Source organism: Sander vitreus, chromosome 10 (assembly GCF_031162955.1).
Source record: "Sander vitreus isolate 19-12246 chromosome 10, sanVit1, whole genome shotgun sequence".
Taxonomy (NCBI): domain Eukaryota; kingdom Metazoa; phylum Chordata; class Actinopteri; order Perciformes; family Percidae; genus Sander; species Sander vitreus.
Window position 1 is genome coordinate 17,139,214 of NC_135864.1, and position 22,160 is coordinate 17,161,373.

At 41.9% G+C, this 22,160-nt stretch overlaps 2 protein-coding genes across 2 annotated transcripts in view; one reads left to right on the top strand and one right to left on the bottom strand.

Moving 5' to 3' along the window:
* Positions 1-2,262: 2,262 nt before the first annotated feature.
* On the bottom strand, positions 2,263-10,722 carry wfs1b (Wolfram syndrome 1b (wolframin)). Its single transcript, XM_078260601.1, has 10 exons — positions 10,522-10,722; positions 9,092-9,487; positions 7,803-7,873; positions 7,427-7,571; positions 7,117-7,290; positions 6,860-6,940; positions 6,474-6,634; positions 5,965-6,201; positions 5,672-5,790; positions 2,263-5,316 (listed from the first exon to the last, which is right to left on the bottom strand). Exons 2-10 carry the CDS (start codon positions 9,483-9,485, stop codon positions 3,771-3,773), a joined length of 2,928 nt encoding a protein of 975 aa, XP_078116727.1. The 5' UTR covers positions 9,486-9,487; positions 10,522-10,722; the 3' UTR covers positions 2,263-3,770.
* Positions 10,723-18,277: 7,555 nt separating this feature from the next.
* The window catches only part of LOC144524393 (janus kinase and microtubule-interacting protein 1-like), a 22,126-nt gene continuing 18,243 nt past the window's right edge, over positions 18,278-22,160 (top strand). The window contains exon 1 of the mRNA XM_078260605.1: positions 18,278-18,785. The gene's annotated coding sequence lies outside the window, so the exon portion shown is untranslated. The remainder of the gene's footprint in view (positions 18,786-22,160) is intronic.

Here is a 22,160-nt window from a genome sequence, read left to right on the forward strand (position 1 = left end):
GCAACCGTAACTAGGCGCGGGGGTCTGTCAAGCTTTCGAGCAAGGGAAACACCGTACACCGATTGTGCAAATCCAATACGCGGTATCCTAAAAGTTTGGACGGGGTGGTGGAATTTTTCCCTTCCCGAAACCTAAAACCCAAGGGGAGAAAGGCCGGGTGTGGATCAAGCAGTGTGGGAGGCCCCATTCACAACTAGCTAAATGTCGACAGTATTAACAAAAACACATACGTTTGCTCCAAGGCAAGAACACTCAAATGTTAGCTGGCCGGCGCAAAACGAACCTAGGGGTTAAATAACAGATGTGTACCCACTCTGTCACTCTCTGGGACATGTTTTCAAGCTAGCGCGGACCGCTGATTAGCTTACAACGCTAGTATTCGGGGCACAGGGAAAGTAAAAACAAATCGCTATTTATACCACTAAAAAGGCTCAAAATATCACCAAACTTCAACGGTAGCATAATGAGGGTCCCTACATGTTAACTGAAGCATTGAGAACTTTGTAAGTGTACAGACAGTTTATTAAAAAGATAGATTATAAAGACAGTCGCGTTCTCGTATACAGGCGGCCGCCGTCTTGGGAGCTACTGTCTTTCTGCCCCGAATACTAGCGTTGTAAGCTAATCAGCTAATCCAAACACATTTGATTAGCATGAAAACATGTCCCAGAGAGCGATCGAGTGGGTACACATCTGTTATTAAACCGTCCTTAAGATGATTAAAGGCAAGGCGGAGGCTCACTGACATACTTTAAAGTGCCCATATTATGAAAAAAACACTTTTTCTGGGATTTGGGGTGTTATTTTGTATCTCTGGTGCTTCCACACGCATACAAACTTTGAAAAAAATCCATCCATGCTGTTTAGAGTGAGATACGGTTTCTGAATGTGTCCTGCCTTTAGTCTCTGGGTGAGCTGTTCAAAATCGGCACGAGCTGGCTAACCGCAACCGTTAGCTCGTAGCATTAGCGTTAGCATTCTAACGCTAATGCTAGCATGCTACCTCATTCTCAAAAGCAAAGCACTGCTACAACACACACGAGTTCACCATAATCTACAAAAGAACTACTTACATGTGCGCCCTCATTTAGAAGTCTCCCAGCTAATCCTGCCTTGTAACTGACCGAAGTTGGAGAAACAGCCTTTCTTTTACTGTCTATGGAGCTAGCTAGCTGACATGATCTACATCTGAGCTACTGCACATGTGCGAGTGCAATTAAAGATAGTACAGAAGAAGAAGAAAAGAGGTCTCACTCTGTAGCTAAAACAGAGACCAGGTGAAAAGAGGATCTGCAGCAGTGAGAGAGAGCTGTGCAGTACAACAAAAATATGGTGTTTTTTGAAAATTAAACCATGTAAACCTATTCTGGTACAACCTTAAAATACAATTATGAACCTGAAAATGAGCATAATATGGGCACTTTAAAATATATTTCAGCATTTGTCGCTAAAAATACAAGCAGGAGAATGTTATCATTGCAAAGTGTTCAAGCTAATGTCTTGTGTTTATTCCACAAGATTTATGGATAAACTGTTTGATTTATAATTATTAGATTATTTTCAAATGTCACTTACCCTACTGTGCATGAACATAGCTGTTCCTCAATTTGTGTTTCCCATTTGAATGGTCAGCATATGAGGCGGCTCACATTATTGCATGACCTATAGGCTTTAGCTTCAATTTTGATGAAGTTATTCTCTCATCGGTTGCATATTATGTCGCGGCTATATCCCTCGAAGGCATACTGCATTCCCTTTTGTCTTGCTCTCTCAGATATTTCACCTGTTCGCCAAAAATGACTAATTATCTCCTTGGGAATGTCTGACACCGGCGCATACATACTGTAATGGACGTGCCAGGCACGAAAGCTTGACAGGCGTAGCAACAGTAACTAAGGAGGGCGGGGCTTAGCGAAGGGTCAATTGCTTCCTGAGACCATTTTGCAGAGCCACCGCATGGATGTATTAAGAAAACGAGCCACAGTCTCTACATCTGGAGCTTAGCGCCGCCCAAGACGATTGTGATTGGTTTAAAGAAATGCAAACAACCCAGAATGTTTTTTTTTTTCTCCTATCCTGGAATGTATGTGTGGTGTAGCCAGACCTTACTCCGCAGCGCTGTAGAGAGAGGTCTGGCAATGCGAGACTAGCACTTGTTTATAAAGGCAAGGCTAAAACAAGGGCATTGCTTCATACCTTAGAATGTTGTATTAAAAATGAATATAATGCAGTTAATGTTTAATAAAAACGGCAACAAGCAAATGTTTTTAATTAAGTTTATGGGTCACAGTATAGAAAACAGTATGTGACATCCTAACTTAAAACATCACTCAGAGACTGCAAATGTTCATTACATCTCTGCACAGCAGAGAAATATATGAGAGAATAGAGAAGGGAGAAAAACTTGGATAACTGCTCTGTAATAAATACAAGCGCAGATGTAGCCGATCTTTTTAAAGGTTAAGGATTAAAGACATGATTTAGTCTATTCTCTTCCATTTTTTTAATAAGAGACTGTTTTATAAGGCACTTGTAAATAATCTCCCAATACAACATACAGCACATATACTGTCTACTATTAAATGATTAAAGCTTGACAGCAAAGGAAACCCCACAAATGATCAGCATTACAAACGTTTTTCCTTCTATAACTTGTAGGCAACAGACACAAGAATAAGTACAGTTCAACAAGGAAACTGTAAAATGTAAATACTGATGATTTTGGCTACAAATATTTTGATAAATGTTCATAAAAATGGGTTCAGCAGACGTAGGCTAGTGTTTGAACAATGATTTCATCATTATTAACAGACTGCTGAGCACAAGTGCAGCTTAAATCAGATGACATGCACAACAGACCACAGCTAAGGAGGTTTACTCCGGATTTCCACTGAATGCAGAACGTCTGCAGACTAGCTCCGCTGCGGAACAGCTCCGTGCTCTGCCGTCCGTCAATACCCACCAGGTCCGGATTTGTTGCGGCACGGCTGCGGCCATGACTGACAGCTGAAGTCACGAGGACCCGCTAGATCTCGCGAATTCACGTAGACTAGAACCACAAAACCAACAACAGTTTGTTTCCATCCAGAGGAGAAGAGGGGAAACTACTCTGTGCTGTGTTTTCAAGGTGTAGTGCAGGGAAATATAATCTGCCGTGAGCACGGTGTATTTTATTTTGAATATTAACTGGATTTTTATTTTATTTCTGTGCTCGACTTCCTGTCCCGCACTTTCTGCCGAGTGCTGAATTGCTGCGGAGCTCTCCGGCGTCCGGCAAAAATAGAAGCTCTGCGTATCTGCTCCGGAGGGCTGCGGACCGCCGGAGCTGTGACGGAGTCGGAATGCAGCCGTTCTGCAGTCAGTGGAAATACACACACTGACTTTAATGGAAACCTAATGACTCCGCCGCCGTTCTGGAGCGGATCCGCAGCCGTTACGCATCCAGTGGAAATTGGGGGTTAGATTGTGTTTTTCTTACTTTAGTGTTAGGCAGTAAATTACTTATTCTAAAAACATTAGTTTGTGTTTCTCCCCTTTGTATATTTAATTTCGTTATATTGTGTGTTCTCACACATTTTGGCTCAAAAGCTATAAGAACGCAAACAAACACTCGCACAAGTCCAGATTTATAAGAGGACTAATACCACTCATGTCGGAGTACGTGTCCACCCTCTTAACAGTGTTAAGAAGAGTGATGTACAATCATTAATGTTCGTCAACTAGTATTATCGTACATCTTATTTCTTCCAGGAGGTGTGTTTGCCAGATCTCTACCCCCCCTCATGTGTCACAGTCTCTGCTTCAGTCTCTGAGTGTTGCTCTAGCTGAGCGGTCAGGAAGGGGTTGAAGAAGAAGTCAAAACCAAACTGCAGGGCACTCTGAACCGTGCGCCTCCAGTCGTGTTCAATCTTGAACTGCCTGCTGCTGGGCAATCGGGCATCGCCGCAAGACATGCAGTGAATGGCTTTCAGTTCAAACACGGGCCATTTGGAGCCTAAATGACCCTCCAGTATGGTGCTGAACTCCACCAGGCTCCCAGTTTTTAAGTATAAAAGCATAGACTTGAACTCATTACTAGCCCGCAGAACTATGTCCTTAGTCGCATCTTCGTCCTCTATGATTGTCCCGTTCTTGGTCTTCCTCTCCAGCGGCATGCCCATTGTGACTTCGAATTTGTATCGATCAAAGCGTTTGATGTGACATTCGTGCTTGGCCAGTTTTTTAAGTTTACAGAGGGGATCTTCTGGAGGAGGAGCGGGGGCAGGCAGAGGCTGGGGCTCAGCCGTGACGTTTTTCACCTCCTCACACAGAGGATACGGCTCACCATACAGGCACCGCATCCAGTTCCCCATAAATACAGGCAGCAGGTTGACAACCGACTGCGGCCCATTCTCAATTTCGGTCAGGCGGACGTATTTGAAGCGTCCAGTCCAGGTGACACGATGTCCCTCGAGATGAGAGCAGAGAATCTGAGTTTGGGCCATGTTGGCCTCTTTCCAGGCCAGAGGGCCGCAGAGGCTGCTGTACTCGGGCCACGTCAGGGTGGAGTTATAAACCTTCATGCCTTCAGACCTGTAGACGTACATCCAGCAGAAGAGCACCACCGCACTCAGCCAAACTAGGATGAGCTTCACGATGCTGCTCCGTGACAAAGACCGAAAAACCGCGATAGGGTTGAGGCTGAAGCGAGTCCAAAGCCTCAACACTACTGGCACGAAGCAAATTGTCAAGGTGACCACCATCTTGGTCACCTCCAGGGCGAGAAACCACTGCAGTAACTGGATGATGAGCATTGCAGCCAGGCCCAGTGAGAGTATAGGAAGGGCAAACAGGAAGAGGAAGTAGCCAACGCAGGTGCGGATGAGTCCTATTGCAGTAGCGTTATTAAGGAACACCAAGCTGAGCTCACACCAGGTGAAGCAAACCAGGTAAGGGACCAGGCACAGGTAGCTGCCCTTGTAGCCTCTCAGCTGGGCCATACGAAAGAGCAGATAGAAAAGGTGTACATATAGCAGACATGGCACCCCCAGATTCAATGCCACCATGTCCCCTAAAGGCACAGTGATGAACGTCATCCCAAAGACCCGGAGGAACCAGGGGAGGGAGTCTGGCAGGAGGTGGGTGAGGGAGCACACTCCGGAGAGGACCTCTGTGAGGAGGGCTTTACGAGCAAACAGCTGAGCAGAGGCTTGAAGGCTGAGGAAGGCGGTGACGGTGAAGAAGAGAGCGACAGCAGCCAACTCTGAGCAGGGGATCCAGGATTTATCAGCAACAGGGAAAGAGAAAACCACAAAGATCACTGAGAGCAGGAAGTACCTGGAACACAAAGGTACAGGATCTATTCATTTTGCTGCAGAAGCTTTTTTTGTTAAATTTGCACAATATTTGTATTTATCATCTTGATTTCATTCATTTTAATTTACATCTTTTCTACTTCTGTTAACAGTTCTCGTCTTTAAAACAAATGAGCCTAAACTGAAGCAGAAACTGCATGATTGTATCTACAAGACCGTGTCAAGTCTTAATCCTAAATGGAAATGTTATAGTCAAACTCATAAAACCTGAACAAAACCAACCTTTTTATTTTCAATCAAAACAGAGTAAACAATAAAAGGGAAGTAATGGAAAGAACATGTTGTCCATATGGCTTCATATGAATAGATGTTCTTACAGATAAGGCTCCAAGTGTGTCCATCCAAAGTTGGTCTCAGCCTGCTCCAGATCAAGACCAGGTTCAAAGTGAGTCAGCAGGTCTGTCAGGGCCCGGAAGTTTTCCCATGCTTTTGAATTCTGTAGAAAAATATGCTGATTAATTTGTTTACTTTTACCTCCTCAAATCTGTACACAAATCTAAAGGAAGTCCTCTGCTAAAAAGAAAAGCTTCCATTTACACAGATTCAATAAGAAAACAATACAACTGAGCTCTATACAAAAGGTACACCTTCAACAGGAGCCATCACTAACCTGAAACACCCGCAGTGTGCAGATGACCATGGAGAAGAATGAGAGGTAGAAGACCAGCAGAGGGATGAGGAAGATGAAGAACTCGATTGTGAGGTTGGAGATGATGAAGAAGAAGATAAGTGCGTTGACGTGGTGCGTGGGGATCAGGGTGCTGAGCCACTGCATGCCGGCCCGTGACGCCCAGTCGATGAGGTGCTCCTTGATCTCCAGCAGAGCGAACAGAGGGAACTTCAGCATCTGGGGGAACAACAGGAACAAAGGACTTTAGTTATTTAGAGAGCTGAAACAAAAATGAATCAGAAACCAGTTTGCTGATTGTCAAATATCAAACATTCACTGGTTGCAATGTGAGAATTTGATGCTTGTCTTTGTCATTTATGATAGTAAAGTAACAATGAAGTCTCAAAAAGCAAAACACATTTCTGAGTGGAGGGGGACCTCAAACACACAGAGAGCATAGAGCCTAATGGACAGCAGTCACATCCTTACACATTCTGAGAGCTTCCTACCTTTTGGTGTAAGGGCAATTCATCTGGATTCTTCACTACTACATCATCGTCATCATCATCATCATCACCACCTGCTGCATTCATGACTGGTGAAGGTGCAACACCCTGAGCGTACTTCTTAGTCATCTCAACAAAGTCGTCAAGACCCACGTGGCATCTGGCTACAAAGACATACAGAAGACATACGTTACAAGCACATTTAAATCTGAAAGTTCCTTTTTTCCTATTGTAGCTGTGATTTCATCTCTTAAAACTTGAATACACAAAAATAATGTTTTTACTCTCCCCTTAGGCAAGAGGAATAAACTACAAAGTAAAAATTGTATTATCAAACTTTTTTTTTTTTTACAAGTTGGCGTTGTTGTTTTCTTTTAAACCACACACACCTTCACTGGTGACCATATTCTCCAGGACTCTCCTCTGTTTCTTGGCAGAGCTGTTTAGTGGGCCTGGGGACACTGGTTTGCCTATAAATGGAGGGTAAAACAAATCTCCTTAACATGCAACTAGTCTGTATTTTTTTTACCTCTTTAAAACAATCTGCAGCATGTTGAGTATACTATTATTACTACACAAATGTTTTAATAAGCAACAAAACTGTACAATGGCAGTGTGTTAAATTACAATACATCTCCTCCCGTACCCAGCTCTGTGTGGACGTGTTCAACGTTCTCGAGCATCTCAGATACAGCCACCGACTTCTTCCTCTCTGGGTTCAACTTCCAGTACATTAGCAGAGCTGCTTTCCTGACTCCTCTCTCAAAGCGCGTCTCCGTACACAACTTCTTCACCTCCTCAAAGTTCTCCAGAGTGATGCCTGAAAGAAAGAACACGTGTGCACCCTGATGACGGACAACTATTCTCAGCATCAGTTAAAGGGTAACCAAACCAATGATACTACAATATTTTGCTAATAGCCATAGATTGAGGGTAGCAGTGGGAGATGTTGGTACCTTTTCTGGAGGCTAAGCACTGCTGCAGCTGTTTGACGGCGTCCTTGCGGCCTTGTTTAGCAGCCTGGACTAGCCAAGTGACCGCTGTACAGTTGTTCAACTCCTCATCTCTTTCTTCTGCCAGCGCCAGAAAGTAAAGACCCATCTGGACGGACGGACGGACGGACGGACGGACACACACACACACACACACACACACACACACACACACTTAGACTTGCGAGGCAAGCATTTCTGTGACTTTGGACTGATGATCTGTCTTTCCCATCAAATGTCCCTCTAAAATAACATGTATCATTATTTGGCTGATCTGTTCTGTGCCCACCATATGGTCATTAAGGCCAATAGTATTTGCAATATATTCATCGACACTGACCTTGATCTGTGCTTTAGCATCTCCTGACTTTGCTCTCTCCTCCCAATCCTCAAGACTGACCTCTTCTGGCTCTTTTGAAGGAAACAAAACAGAGAATTATTTACAAAAAAATCCAACAAAATGCCTGATTGCGTAACATTTGTGGCCGTTATTGATTTAGTAAAGTACCTCTTGTGTAGACAGGTGGATAACACAAAGGGACAGTTAATTCAATATTGATTTCTTCTTGTGGGATGTAAAGATTTGAACTGAACATTAAAAAGATATGTCTTTGGTCCCAGTTGCAGCTGTTCTTGACACAGCAAGTGTATTTGTACGGCACCTTTCAACAACATGAAGACAAGATATAAAAAAATAAAATAAAAAAAAAACACCAGACAAACTAAACTTGCGCGCCTAAGACACACACCCACAAACATGTCTTCCTGACCCAGCTGTCTAATCACGACACAGTCAGGCGAAAGCAGAGCGTCCGTTACTGAAACTGCTGACCAAGCTGTTTCCATTTCAAGTTGTGTCTACAACGAATAAACAATACGACTGTGAAAACACTTTACCTTAAACTAAATCATTTATTTTTCATGCCTATAGGCTGAAGTTGAAGAAAAACTGAGATTTTATCTTCATTTCTTCAGGTGACTAAAGTATAATCACAGTATTTTTTCACTCTTCTTTGGTTTTAAAATACTCTGCATATGGAAACAGTCGGTGTGCCAGTCAGTGGCGTGAGTGATCCTCGGCTGAAACCCTAAAATAACAGCAGCTGCTAGCTTCCCTGATGTAACGCACACGCTTACACAGTGATGCCATCTGTCTCCCATTTTTACTTTCATTTGCTACATTATGATTATCTAAACAACTGGACACATGGTGCATGGCGTGTATTTCTTTTAGAGTGTGAGTCCAAACTGTGGTCCAAATTAAATGACTGAGGTGTTAGATTTCACACGTTCCAGTAATACTCCATATTTACATATCTAGACGTCACCGCAAAGCCATGCAACAATTTAAAATGTGATATTCCCAGTGCAGCTAACAGATCTCACACTAACGACTACGAGTTGAAATGGTCTGAAAAGACAGGTTTTTTTTTCCATTAAGTCAGCAGAGTGGGAGGGGCAGATTTACATGTGGTAAATGTCTATGGTTGTCATGGAGACACTGCAGTACACACAGTAAACTGGGAGGGTTGCCTGCACTGATTGGTGGAGAAGAGGAGAGTGAGACAGTGAAGAAAAGGTTTTGTAATAAAAAGTGTAAAAGGTCAAAGCTCAGAGTTTGAGTCTCACCTGGTTCTGGTGTGGGAGGAGGCTGTGGAGCCATGGCAGCAGCTCCAGCAGCTGTAGATCCAGTCGGGCGAGTCTGCGTAGAGGCTGCATTAAGCTGAGATCTGCCCACCTGAGAGGGGCTCCTGATGGGCTGGTGGAGAGGGGAGGCAGGTGGTGTGGACAGAGAGGAAGAACGGGAGGAAAGACCAGGAGAAATCCGAGGGGAGGCGATGGAGGGAGAAGGTGACGGTGTGGTTAGAGGTTTTGACATGGTGAGTTTAGGTTTAGGGCGTTCGGAGGTTGGTGCGGTCGTGGTAGAAGATGAGCTGGAAGAAGAAAGGCCTGACCTCAGGATGGAGGGAGATGAGGGGCTGGGTTTTGGGGTGGCTGGGTTGCCGGTCAGCGACGGATCCATGGCTGAAAATCCCATCAGACAACAAATCAGTCAAAAAGAAAACTCTAAGGTTTAAGCACACGTTCAAGAGGAGAGGGCATGAAGGAGAAGGAAGGGACAGCTGTTGTGAAACAGCCTTTCCTCTTTTCATTTCAACACGCCCCGTCCACAAACCAGTCACTGAACCCCCTCACAAAAAAAAACTATAGGTCAGTGAAATAATATGGATAAATCAAAATATCACATTTTGTGTGAGGATATTGTATTGATACACCAATGCCAAATAGTGAAGCAAAAATGGCATACAAAAAATTATGAATTTTATGAATGTTCTAAGTCCAAGTAGCTGCAATTTGCAAAAAAGAAAGCAAGACCAAGATGAGAAAACTAGAGTTTATAATATTAGATACAAGCTACAAGGTCTTTCTGATGGAAACATGACTTAATGTAAAGATAATAAACGTACAGCTTCAGCGTTAACACAGTACTACGTGCCAGCAGATTTTCATTCTAACTCAACAACTGATAGCAGATGAGTCATTAGGCTGGAGAAGTGTTTGCTTGAACAGTATTGGCCTGCAGAATGATCTGCCTCCACATAGCTGAGTATTGACCTGTGCTGACTTTACAGCCTAATTCCTTTTTACTTAACGGTTAATATCCTTACTAAAAAATCCATGTTGTGTTTGAGTTTAGTTTAGTAAAGCTGTGTAAAACCTTTTGGCATGTGGTCTGCAGTCTATTTTAGACATATGAAGTGAGCCCTGAGCAGCTATATTGAGAAGGTGACATATCCTTAGGAGAACCCCCCCCCCCCTTGGCCAGTAAGAAGAGGCTCCAATGAAACTGATTTAACCTGTGGAGTGGACATGCAAAAATCCTAATTTAGCTACAGTTTATACACGTTTTCTACAAATGTAATGCACGTGTTTATACAGCGCCACAGTCATCGTGTAATTCATCGACAAAATAGCTGACAGTGACAGATGTAGCAGGTAGCTAAAATAACCGGTGGTTTTGTTGCTAATATGCTAACATGTCAGTACTGTCCGCTCACCTTTCCCACGAACACACCAGTTTATTTGAAATCCTCCAAGTTAAATGGACTCGAGAAATATCTCAGTTTCTTTGCTATTCAGTGTCCCAAGTCATTCTTCCCTTTCGCTTTTGTAAAATCAGCCTGTCCGATGGCTCTTTGTGGTCAAACTCAAAACACACAACGTACAGGAAAGTCTGCTGTCAGCTGCTCCACTTGGCGTCAACGCCCACTACGTATTCTGCGTTTTGTGATTCGACAAAGCTCCTTTTTTTTTAAGTAAATTTGATTGGCTGTAAAGGTAGGAAGTTAAAATAAATTATCTCAGCCAAGAGCAATCAACCATCGATATGCCTTATTTAGCGTTTTGATGAATACAATGTAATATCTTGAACAGTTTTTTAAAGTTGATTGGACATATAACACCGGTTTAAATTCTAAAACATGTTATATTTAATTGAGATTGAAGCTTTTTAACGTCTGCTTTGTTTTAAATCTGCTTTGTTTTCTGCAACAACGTAATACAGGTTTTCTACCAGAAGATGGCAGTACACGACATGTTTTACAGTAATTTACAAACGTGGATACATATTAAAATAATTCATATTATTTTTCTTGAATATTTCACAATCTTTAAAATTACATAAACGAAAATCTAATTAAAAAAATTAACCTGCCAATCTATATTTTTGTTGTCTTTTTTTCCCTTTTTATTTCCGTTAGCTTTGTGCAGTCCATGCTCTATTATTGTGTATTCATATTTTTATGATAAATGTAATATAGAATTACACTGCATTTTAGTCAATGAGGTTTAGAGTAAAATAAGCAGTAACATTTTAAAGCCAAGTTGGCTGTGGGAACATAGTATTAGCACATTTATGTGTCATTTAAGAATTTAAATTGGTCTAAAAGGGTTACAGTGCTGGAACCTATGATTCCATGTAATTTAGTTTTCTTTAGGACAACTATGTTTAATCACATCCAAACTCTGCAGTATGATTTGCTCATAGAGTACAGGCAAATGCAGTTCAAGTTATTTATTCAGCAAAACAAACTAAAAACTATGACAGCCTGCCTCTAAATCTGTGATTTGGGTGTAATATTTCTGCCAGTTCTACTCAGTGACAACAATATAGGCCTATTTATTGTGCCCAAACATAAGGGTATGTAACGATGCTCGGGAGTATAGCTTGTTGCACGCATAGGCCTACAATGTACAATGCAACCTGCCATAAGGAGCACGAGAAAGAAGAAAGGAAAGGAAAACATTATTAAAAGAGGGGGACCCAGGCGAAAAAGGAAGGAGAGCAGACAAGGATTTACAAAGAGAGTAAACAAACGGGCTCGGGGACAAGAGTGAGATTGAGTTTTAGTCTGAGGGTGTAGATACCACATTGTGGGAAAATGAGGAAATTGGGGCAGTAATTGCTTAACTGCAGCTGCATTGAAGCAGTTATGTAAATGGCTCTCGATTAGTAGATTAACACAATCCAGTTGAGCGGATAAGCATGACCCTTATACTGGTTTTCGTCTTTCACATGCACACCTTCAATCTATATTAGGCACTCTGTCTTTTAAATGGACTTAGACACACATGCATTCACAGACGCAATTCCCATTTAAATTAGGCAAAGCAGCTCAAACAAGCTTTTTGTAATAATGAGCTTGTTATGAGTCCAAATCTTTTGATTATGCAAATCTCCAACTAGCTGCAGGTTTGGACCATGATGTCTTTACTTAAACATTGAAACAAGCTGGTCTTTTTACTTCAGTCTGCTTGTTTTCTTTCTCCATATCCAAAGTAGTCATGACTTATTCTACAGCTCAAGTGATGGAGACTTTCCCATCATCTTTTCTAATATATCTCACAAGCCTACTATGTCATTTACACTTATTAAAACACAACATAATAGAGAGGGTTGAGTCAACCCTTGTTATACAGTGCAGGCCTCACCCACGGTCTCACCCGGCATTACCAATGACTAACAAAAAGAGAGACCTGAGGAGGTATGGTCAGTAACCATAGCAACCAAAAGGGTTATATGAGAACCAACATTGACTGCAGTAAAGATGAGTATTTCCATCACAAATGCAACCTAGTAGCTATTGTGACCTTAAAAGTTTCTCTCTTCAGGCAAATGGGATGTAATGCTGGATGGACGTTAGCCAGCTGCTACTTTGGTCAAATTCCTTCTAATCAAACAAGCTATGTATTCTATAGATATAATACCAGCTGGTTTATGTTATGCTACTGATATACGAACAGACAACCTGTTGTCATTTACAATCAGCTTCATATTTCACTTTGGGGAAATTCTCAGACAAGGAGATAATCCAACTCTTGTAATGTTGGTGCCACTGACTAATCGTCTTAGAACATGAACCATCTTTTATACAAGCCTGTTAACTCTTAAATGCTTAAATCAATGGCACTTCCTACACACTTTTTAAGTGTGGAAAACTCAACTCAACTTCTTGTGGCTTACAGTGGGGCAAAAAAGTATTTAGTCAGCCACCAATTGTGCAAATTCTCCCACTTAAAAAGATGAGAGAGGCCTGTAATTTTCATCATAGGTACACTTCAACTATGAGAGACAAAATGAGGAAAAAAAATCCAGAAAATCACATTGTAGGAATTTTAATGAATTTATTTGCAAATTCCTCTGGAAAATAAGTATTTGGTCACCTACAAACAAGCAAGATTTCTGGCTCTCACAGACCTGTAACTTCTTCTTTAAGAGGCTCCTCTGTCCTCCACTCGTTACCTGTATTAATGGGACCTGTTTGAACTTGTTATCAGTATAAAAGACACCTGTCCACAACCTCAAACAGTCACATTTCAATCTCCACTATGGCCAAGACCAAAGAGCTGTCAAAGGACACCAGAAACAAAATTGTAGACCTGCACCAGGCTGGGAAGACTGAATCTGTAATAGGTAAGCAGCTTGGTGTGAAGAAATCAACTGTGGGAAAAATTATAAGAAAATGGAAGACATACAAGACCACTAATAATCTCCCTCGATCCGGGGCTCCACGCAAGAGCTCACCCCGTGGGGTCAAAATGATCACAAGAACGGTGAGCAAAAATCCCAGAACCACACGGGGGGACCTAGTGAATGACCTGCAGAGAGCTGGGACCAAAGTAACAAAGGCTACCATCAGGAACACACTACGCCGCCAGGGACTCAAATCCTGCAGTGCCAGATGTGTCCCCCTGCTTAAGCCAGTACATGTCCAGGCCCGTCTGGAGTTTGCTAGAGAGCATTTGGATGATCCAGAAGAGGATTGGGAGAATGTCATATGGTCAGATGAAACCAAAATAAAATAAAACTCGTTGTGTTTGGAGGGGAAAGAATGCTGAGTTGCATCCAAAGAACACCATACCTACTGTGAAGCATGGGGGTGAAATCATCATGCTTTGGGGCTGTTTTTCTGCAAAGGGACCAGGACGACTGATCCGTGTAAAGGAAAGAATGAATGGGGCCATGTATCGTGAGATTTTGAGTGAAAACCTCCTTCCATCAGCAAGGGTATTGAAGATGAAACGTGGCTGGGTCTTTCAGCATGACAATGATCCCAAACACACTGCCCGGGCAACGAAGGAGTGGCTTCGTAAGAAGCATTTCAAGGTCCTGGAGTGGCCTAGCCAGTCTGCAGATCTAAACCCCAAAGAAAGGAGTTGGGAGGGGAGTTAAAAAGTCCGTGTTGCCCAGCGACAGCCCCAAAACATCACTGCTCTAGAGGAGATCTGCATGGAGGAATGGGCCAAAATACCAGCAACAGTGTGTGAAAACCTTGTGAAGACTTACAGAAAACGTTTGACCTCTGTCATTGCCAACACAGGGTATATAACAAAGTATTGAGATGAACTTTTGTTATTGACCAAATACTTATTTTCCACCATAATTTGCAAATAAATTCATTAAAACTTGCACAATTGGTGGCTGACTAAATACTTTTTTGCCCCACTGTATGTCCCTTCTTCAGCTGCCAGTCCTCTATGTATTGATCTGTAGCTATTTTTAGGCCTGTGTGGAAAAGAAGAAGCAGAGAAAGAGGAAAATAAGTAAAAGAAAAGATGAAGAATATGAATAACTGTATGCATAGTGGCCTTTGGTCCCAACCCTTTAGGTCTGGGATCATGTTAATTTTGAAATGTGTTGTATTTTGTCTTAAAGGGGTTCTCCGGAGATTTAATATTGCACTATATTTAATATTGGGTTTTTTAATTGTCAAAATTGAAGGAGCAGAGGCCAAGATATCCTGACTTTTAGACTCTAGTAGGCCAACCCAGTCTCACGGCAGTTCGTGAAATGGTCACGTTATTTAATCTATTGATTCATGTACACGGACAGGTTTAAGTCGTTTTTTTCGTGGTGGTCAGCACGTTATTTAAACTAATGTATTTCAATGGAAAGCATCTTTCGTGATCACAGCACGACTACGGTAGCGAGTAGTAGGAAAGGCCGAAAATCCACACAGGGAGGTTGGTTGGGGTGTTTGGATGGGTCAAACAACACAGGACTTTCACCCCGGAGACTGGGGATCGTATCCCACGTGTGGCGTTTCATTACCCCGTTGTTCTTTTCCTAAACTCAACCATCCCGTTGTTGTCGCACGTCCCCCAGAGACCGCGGATCGTGTCCCGGCGTGTGACATGTCCCTTCCCCGTTCTTCTTTATCTAAATCCAACCTCCGTATAGATCCATAGATAGATAGACCCATTACGTGCTGACCACCACGAAAAAAACGACATAAACGTGTCCGCGTACACGAATCAATAGATTAAAAATAACGTGACCATTTCACGAACTGCCGACCGTGTTGCAACCGTAGGCCTATGGTCGAGCTCCAGAAATGCTGGATCCTACATCCCTCATAATGCAACTCAACAGTGTCTTTTATTAGACTCTAATTGCCCTGCCTCTTAAATGTCCAACCCAGAGCCACAGAATACATCTTGGAGATAGCACTCCATTTGACAAGTAAACTAAACTTCAAAATTGGTGGAATGCCCTTTAATAAGATATTAAAACAAAGGAAAACATCCTTTCAGTTAAGTCCTAAAAATGGCACAAAGCAGGGATAGAAATCATTACATTTTTTGTGTAATGTGGCTCACAATACTTGCAGTCACGTAATCACTATATTATTATGATAACGTTATGGTGACAAATGGAACATTTTACAATACATTGTTTATCTATATTTCAGGCTACTGGAACTACACTGTAATTCTAATACAGCTCTATAAATCTCCTTGTTGAGTCATACTAATTGTACTGTGGCTACATTATACAGCTTGTATTATGATTCTGGGTGTAGGCAGTCATAGTGTATTTGGACAGCAAAGTACTAGACTGTCTAATGGAACATTTAACAACTTTTCCAATAAACACATCATAGCTTAACCAGAAGGTCAGAAACAAAGAAGAATCTGTGTCACTAAATGCTTTACAAACCAAAAAAGGTTCACTTCACACACAGGGTTGTCATCTTGTTATGTTTGTTATGAATTAAGGTTTTTGGGGATGCACCATGGACCATCAGGCTCAGATTTTTTAGTGACTAACAGTGGTGACTCATGTCCTGAAACCCTAATTACCTACATATGAAAGTTTTACGTCACCACAAGCACTCCAGACTGGGGGCTTGGGGTTACACTGTGGAAAATAGGTCAGTTTGGTGACGGGCTTCAGAAATGGATGCAAAAGTGTCTAATGTTTTTTATCTATATGCTCAAAATAAATGCTGTATAGATGGAACATTAGCTAGATCTATTCCTCATGTGATCCTCTGGCCCCTTCTGAATACCAAAGGCGGGCTCTAAAAGCTATAATAAGTTTAATCTGTCAGGAGTCCTGAATATGTTAAGCTTATTATGGACAGCTCTCATGGATATTCAGAAAACCTAAGATGATTATGTTAAGTTAATAAAAACAGTGACTCCTGTTACTCATAACTGGGCCGAAGAGATGGAAATAGGCTGACTGACTAGAGATTGTTTCTTTCTTCCCATGAACAAAAATCTGTGATTAAGATGCTTGTATAACTTGACCATTCAGTGTAGTCAGTAAGCTTTCTCTATGAAGCATATAACAGACTCAGAATGCGTTTTACCTATACCTACCGTCACATTTAAACTATCACTTAACTATCACCAATATTATCACCTGAATCTTATAACACCTCGGGTTGTTCTCTTATCACAAGATATCACAAGGCCTAATCACAAGGTTATTGTGACGTCAAAGAAAATAAAGTTTCCTTCATCCTTTTTCTGTGAAATCTCCTGTTCAGAGAGAGCATGATGCAAATACAGAAAACCCACTAAATGCCATGCTGCGGAGAACAGTAAAGATACCTCGGGCAAAAATAATTAATAGAAACACTCATTACCGCTCTCTGGCACACATTCACTCTCTGAATTAATCTTTCACCAAAACAAAGCAGGACACACATCCCTCCCTCTCCTCATCTCTCTCTGCCTGCAAACACAATGTTTTTTCACTTTATCTCTCCATCTGGGTGTCTGTTTGCTGGCCTCAGCAGGAACCTGAATGGAGTGCAGCTTAATACTCCAAACCCACCCCCTTTGCTTCTCTGCTTTACCTTACTCAAAAATGTCCCATACATATGAAGAGCACAAGCCTATACCTGGAAAAATGCCCACTGGGACTCCAATTCTGGATGAGTGAGTGATCACTGCAGGAGAAGACATGATGTAGACAATTGAAACTAATCCATGACTGTGTGCTCTTCTTCCTCTACTTCCTGGTCTACGTTGCCCTGCAGCAATGGGCTGCATATGCTGCATCTATGAAAGCTGTGATCATGTGTGTGTGGTGCTACTTGTGAATGGCAGACAGGCAGGCACAGTGTGGAGAGGCAGGCAGCTGTGCGTAAGTAATGCATCCTCCAGAATCTGGGTCACACTCACGCCACTTTCATATTGTCAGATTTTTTTACCCAGTTTTATAATTTGACGAGTCATATTGTCCTAGATGAATATACCGAATTAGAAGGCCTGCGCTACCTGTAATTGAAGTTTTCAGTTACAATGCATCACAGTTACACAGAAGAAGAAGATATACACAGTGAGTTTTTTTTTTTATTAATGATGATGATGCTGATGCTGATGCTGATGATGTGTATCCTTTAATAACCTTTAAATATTATTTAGAACAATGATGGCTGGCAATAGTGGTTCTTATTTGGCCTAAAATATATTGGTAGCCTAATCATCATCATCACCTCATCTTGAAAATGTACACAGCACATCGGGTACAAAACAAGTACACAATACAAGATAAAGGAGTGCTGATAGCATATCCCACATAATAGTGTAAAAGTATTCTTACAATAAAATATATTAAATAAGTAAAATACATTGACAATGAAATGAAAGACTGTTAAATATGAACAAAGTAATACATTGCAGCTAAAAAGGAAAACATAAAAAGATATTTTAGCTTTATAAAGACATAATTTGTTGCTATAAGTAACCAGTCAATAGAATATATTGTTGAGTTTTTTTTTTAAATTTGACAATAAACATCTTTATTCACACACAGAAATGTCGGTTCCCAATCTTCTTTCCATCCTTTGTTAATTGAGTTGAGCTAAGAACTTACTTCTTAATTGCTCTTACAGACCATAAACGCAATATCTCTTTAAAATAATTATCTTTTTGTGTGAGTGGTTGGTAGTCTGTACCACGTACGCCCTGACGACGTACGTTTCTCCCTCACCGGCGGCGTGTCCACGCATTAACCGCGCGCGGTGTCATTCTTGAACACGCAGTCAGGTGTCGCGCTTCTATCACGCTACCGGCGACGCCCGACCGGCGTTTTTCCCCTCCCCATGTTCACGTCGACACGGGCATCGAAACGGTATTAATTATTTATCTCATGTGTGTGAAATGTATAGGAACGGATGACGTCGTGCGTGCACTCAAGTGTGTGTGGGCGTGGATGAAAATGTCAATGTGCGGCGCGAGAGAAGGAGAAGCCTGAAGCTGAATCTGCAGCTAGAGGATAATATCACTGGGGGAAACACAACTTAAGCCGCTGTGTTAACTGCTGGAAAATGTTTGTGATATCTGAGGAATAAAGTTGTAAACGGTCGCTGTTTGCAGTTAGCTGAGCTCGGCATATTTGAAGAGCTGGAGGGGAGTTAATTCAGCTCGTCACTCACCCAAGCCTCTCTTCCTGAATGGGAAGCAAATAAGGCAGCGACGCTTCTTCAATATCAGGCCACTTGCGACCACCGGACCTCCATTTCAGGTAAGTTTGCTCAGTCTGTGATGATAGACAACAGACAGGACAGATAGACAGGGATGTGAATTTTGTCTGTATCGTTCGTGAACCTGTGTGGCATCTCTGCTCGACTCTGCCAGCTAGCCAAAGAGGAAGTATGCAGCGTGATGATAACGTTACCCGACACGAGTGATTAACATTCAACTGCTTTTACGGTTCTCGACTTCTTGATACGTTACTTAGCCGTTAACGTGCCGATGTTTCTTCCTGTGTCCTGCACGATATAAGAGAGGCCCCCGGCTCCTGGTGGAATTTGGACTACATTAGTCTGTGGTCACACCAGTGCAGCACGGTGGAAATGCTACATAACAGTGCCTTAAACAGAAACACCAAGACATTACAGCCTGAGTGCAAGGACATCCGACCTCTGTGGCTGGAGGATGCTGCAGCAGCCCCCATGCATATCCGTGGGGTGTGGTTGGCGAGCTGGACAGGCATGCTGTCAGCAGTGTAAAAGCGCTCCCTGGAAGCCCTCTAGCCTATAATCTCCCATTTGACAGCTCATTAGAGAGCTGGCCACATCGCATAAAGCAATCCCCAACATCTCCACCATAACCCTTTTACCACACAGTCCTCTGCCATGAATGTAGGCTACTGCCCCTCTGCTGTGTTTACCGGCGGGGTCTGTCTGTCTGTCATAACAGCTCTGCAGCTGTAGCGGGCGGCTCCAGAGGCTCGTAAATCTGCCCCAGTGGACAGCCAACATGTGTTGCACACTCACTTCTGTTTGATCAGCCTGCTCAGGGCATACTGTAAAAACGATGATGCATGCTGTGCTCATTGTAGCCCTATGTGTTGTTTTAACTGATCCTATAAGTAAGGGATGGCTCTCATGCAGAGATTGGAACAACATTATAATTATTATTGTGACAGGAAGATGGGATCACTGTCTATTTATGATTTTTTTTTTTTTCACCCTGACCTCAAGCTGTCAGTCTACTATGTTAGGTATAACATCAATGAATACAGACATTCATCGGGACTCCTGCTTAAATCATAGTTCCCCCCTTTTTTCCCCCTCACCCCTGCCTTTATCCACACTCCTCTCCCTAACTTAATTCTTCCCACTTATTCTTCATTCATAATCCTATCTCTGCCTGCATACCCTTGCTTTCCTGAGCATAACTCTTTGAGTAACAGGCTGTTATCAAGATAATCCCTGTGTGCATACCTCTCTCATTGCTTCACTTTTTTCTTTATAACCCTCTCTTGAAGGCATAGGGTAGTTCACACCATATTCTTAATGTATAGATTGAGACAGATGGAATAATACTGTGCATTAATGTTTATGTGTAAGTCAGTGGGTAAGTAGTAACTAGACAATTCTGATTAATGTGCTGTTTACTCATAGAGAGAGGCAAGGTTAATCACATTTCTGACTGCGCTATCATGTCTTTCTGAGGGGAGAGAGGCCATCACTGCTAACATACACCGATGCACCCAGGCATGCAAAAGCATACATGCACATAGATGTAGGCTACATGCACAGATCAAAAACACACCTCCATCAATGCATGACAAGGATGGCCAAATTCGTTCATTCGTTGGTACTAAATCTAAACCCTGAGCAATAAAACTAACAGCAGAGACACAGCGTGACAGAGAGACTTATTGTTTATCTTTTTTGGGTTGACTAGTCAATGGGGTCAGTAACTTGTAGTCATTCTGCTGGCATAGTAGTTTGTAGGTCATATGCTGCACTTGGCTGGGTTACTCAGCCTCTCAGTGGGATCTTTACAGTGTCTTTGGAGTATTGCCAGGTGTGTGTGTGTGTGTGTGTGTGTGTGTGTGTGTGTGTGTGGTCAGACCTGTTCTGACAATATACACTGCTGATGCAACCACAATGAGAATATAGTGTGTTGTGTCCGTATATAAGCCTATGAGGCATTGTAACGAATGTGCCATATAACAGGAGTATATCTCAGTTGGTCCTCACCCTCACTGTTGGATTTTAATCTAGACAGAGAAGCAATGAGTCTTTGTTTAGCTCCTATTTGCAGCTCTTTTATATATTTATTGGGCCTGCATGTCTCACTGAAGTCTAGTTAATGTTTGATACTATGTGAGTGTGTGGTCTGTCTAGCTTCGAGGAGGTCCATCTGTTAGTGTGTAATAAGCTTGAGTTGTGACCATTGCAAATACTGGGTATTGGGTCTGTCTACCCAACATTTTGTACTTCATTTATAACCCATAAAACACCTATAATTAAAATATATATACAGTATACTTAACCTCTGCTAAAGACCAAAGTTAGCATTTATAGTGCATTATTACATTTTTATATGGCTTAATTTTTCTGATGTCTATCAAGGACAGGTTTATTTCAAGCCTATAATTTTACTGCACTTGTCTTGTTTTAAATAGATGACTTCATTAATAAAAACTTAATATGACTTTTGAGGGGTGATAAAGTCACTTAGAAACAGTTAGTGTGTGGAGAGCAATTTGCATTTTAATAGGAAGCAACTAGAACTGAAACAATGGACCTTTTTCACAGCAGACATTTTGACTTGTCATAGTAGGAAAAGCACAGCTGAAAGTGATAACCTTAACGATGGCTCAATTCCATCAAGTGTCCCAGTAAGATATTTCAGTGAGTCAACATGCACAACACCAGGGCCTCTCCTAAGTGGAATGCAGCCATCATTAATGGTTTTAAATACACCTGTGCTTTTCCTACTATGACATGTCAACATGTCTGCCGTGATAAAGGTCTCTTAGTCGTTTAATCTGTTAGGCGAACGGACAGAAATGAATCGGCAACTATTTTGATAATCTGTTTATCATTCGAGTTACTTTTCAAGAAGAGATGCCAAACATTTGATGGTTGCAGCTTTTTCATTGAGGAATTGCTGCTTTTATCTTTGGGGTTTGAACTGTTGGGTGAACAAAATAGTCTGAGAAAGTATGATGGCCATTTTTCGCTATTTTCTGATGGTTTATAGAGCAAATGACTAATTATGATCGGCAGATGAATGAGTCCTGGATGCAGCAATATAGGACGAAGTGGGAAAAAAACGTTTTCTTTTTAAAACCTGCCACTATATGTTATTGCCAACTGGCGAGTGGACATTTTTCTTCTTGTTTCAAACAATCAGTCTCCAGCTGTTGAAGTAGGTTACTTAAGAATGTACTGCCCTACCACCCCCTTTTTGCCCTGCACCTCACCGGTGGGGATGTGCACACTACCACTACTGCCCTACCACTGTCCACTATATTGTACAGTTCACTGCTGATGTTTATTGCAAAATTCCTATTACAAAGAAGAAAACAAACGTCATGTTCTACATTTAAATCTTCCAACTAAAAGGCAAAGCATAGGAACACCAATCTGCCAGTGTA

Coding starts and splice junctions, on each gene's coding strand:
- wfs1b (XM_078260601.1), bottom strand. CDS start 9,485: ATGGATCCGTCGCTGACCGGCAACCCAGCCACCCCAAAACCCAGCCCC. Junction 7,572..7,802: donor ATGCTAAAGCACAGATCAAG/GTCAGTGTCGAT, acceptor CCGTCCGTCCAG/ATGGGTCTTTACTTTCTGGC. Junction 6,941..7,116: donor ACACGTCCACACAGAGCTGG/GTACGGGAGGAG, acceptor CTCCATTTATAG/GCAAACCAGTGTCCCCAGGC.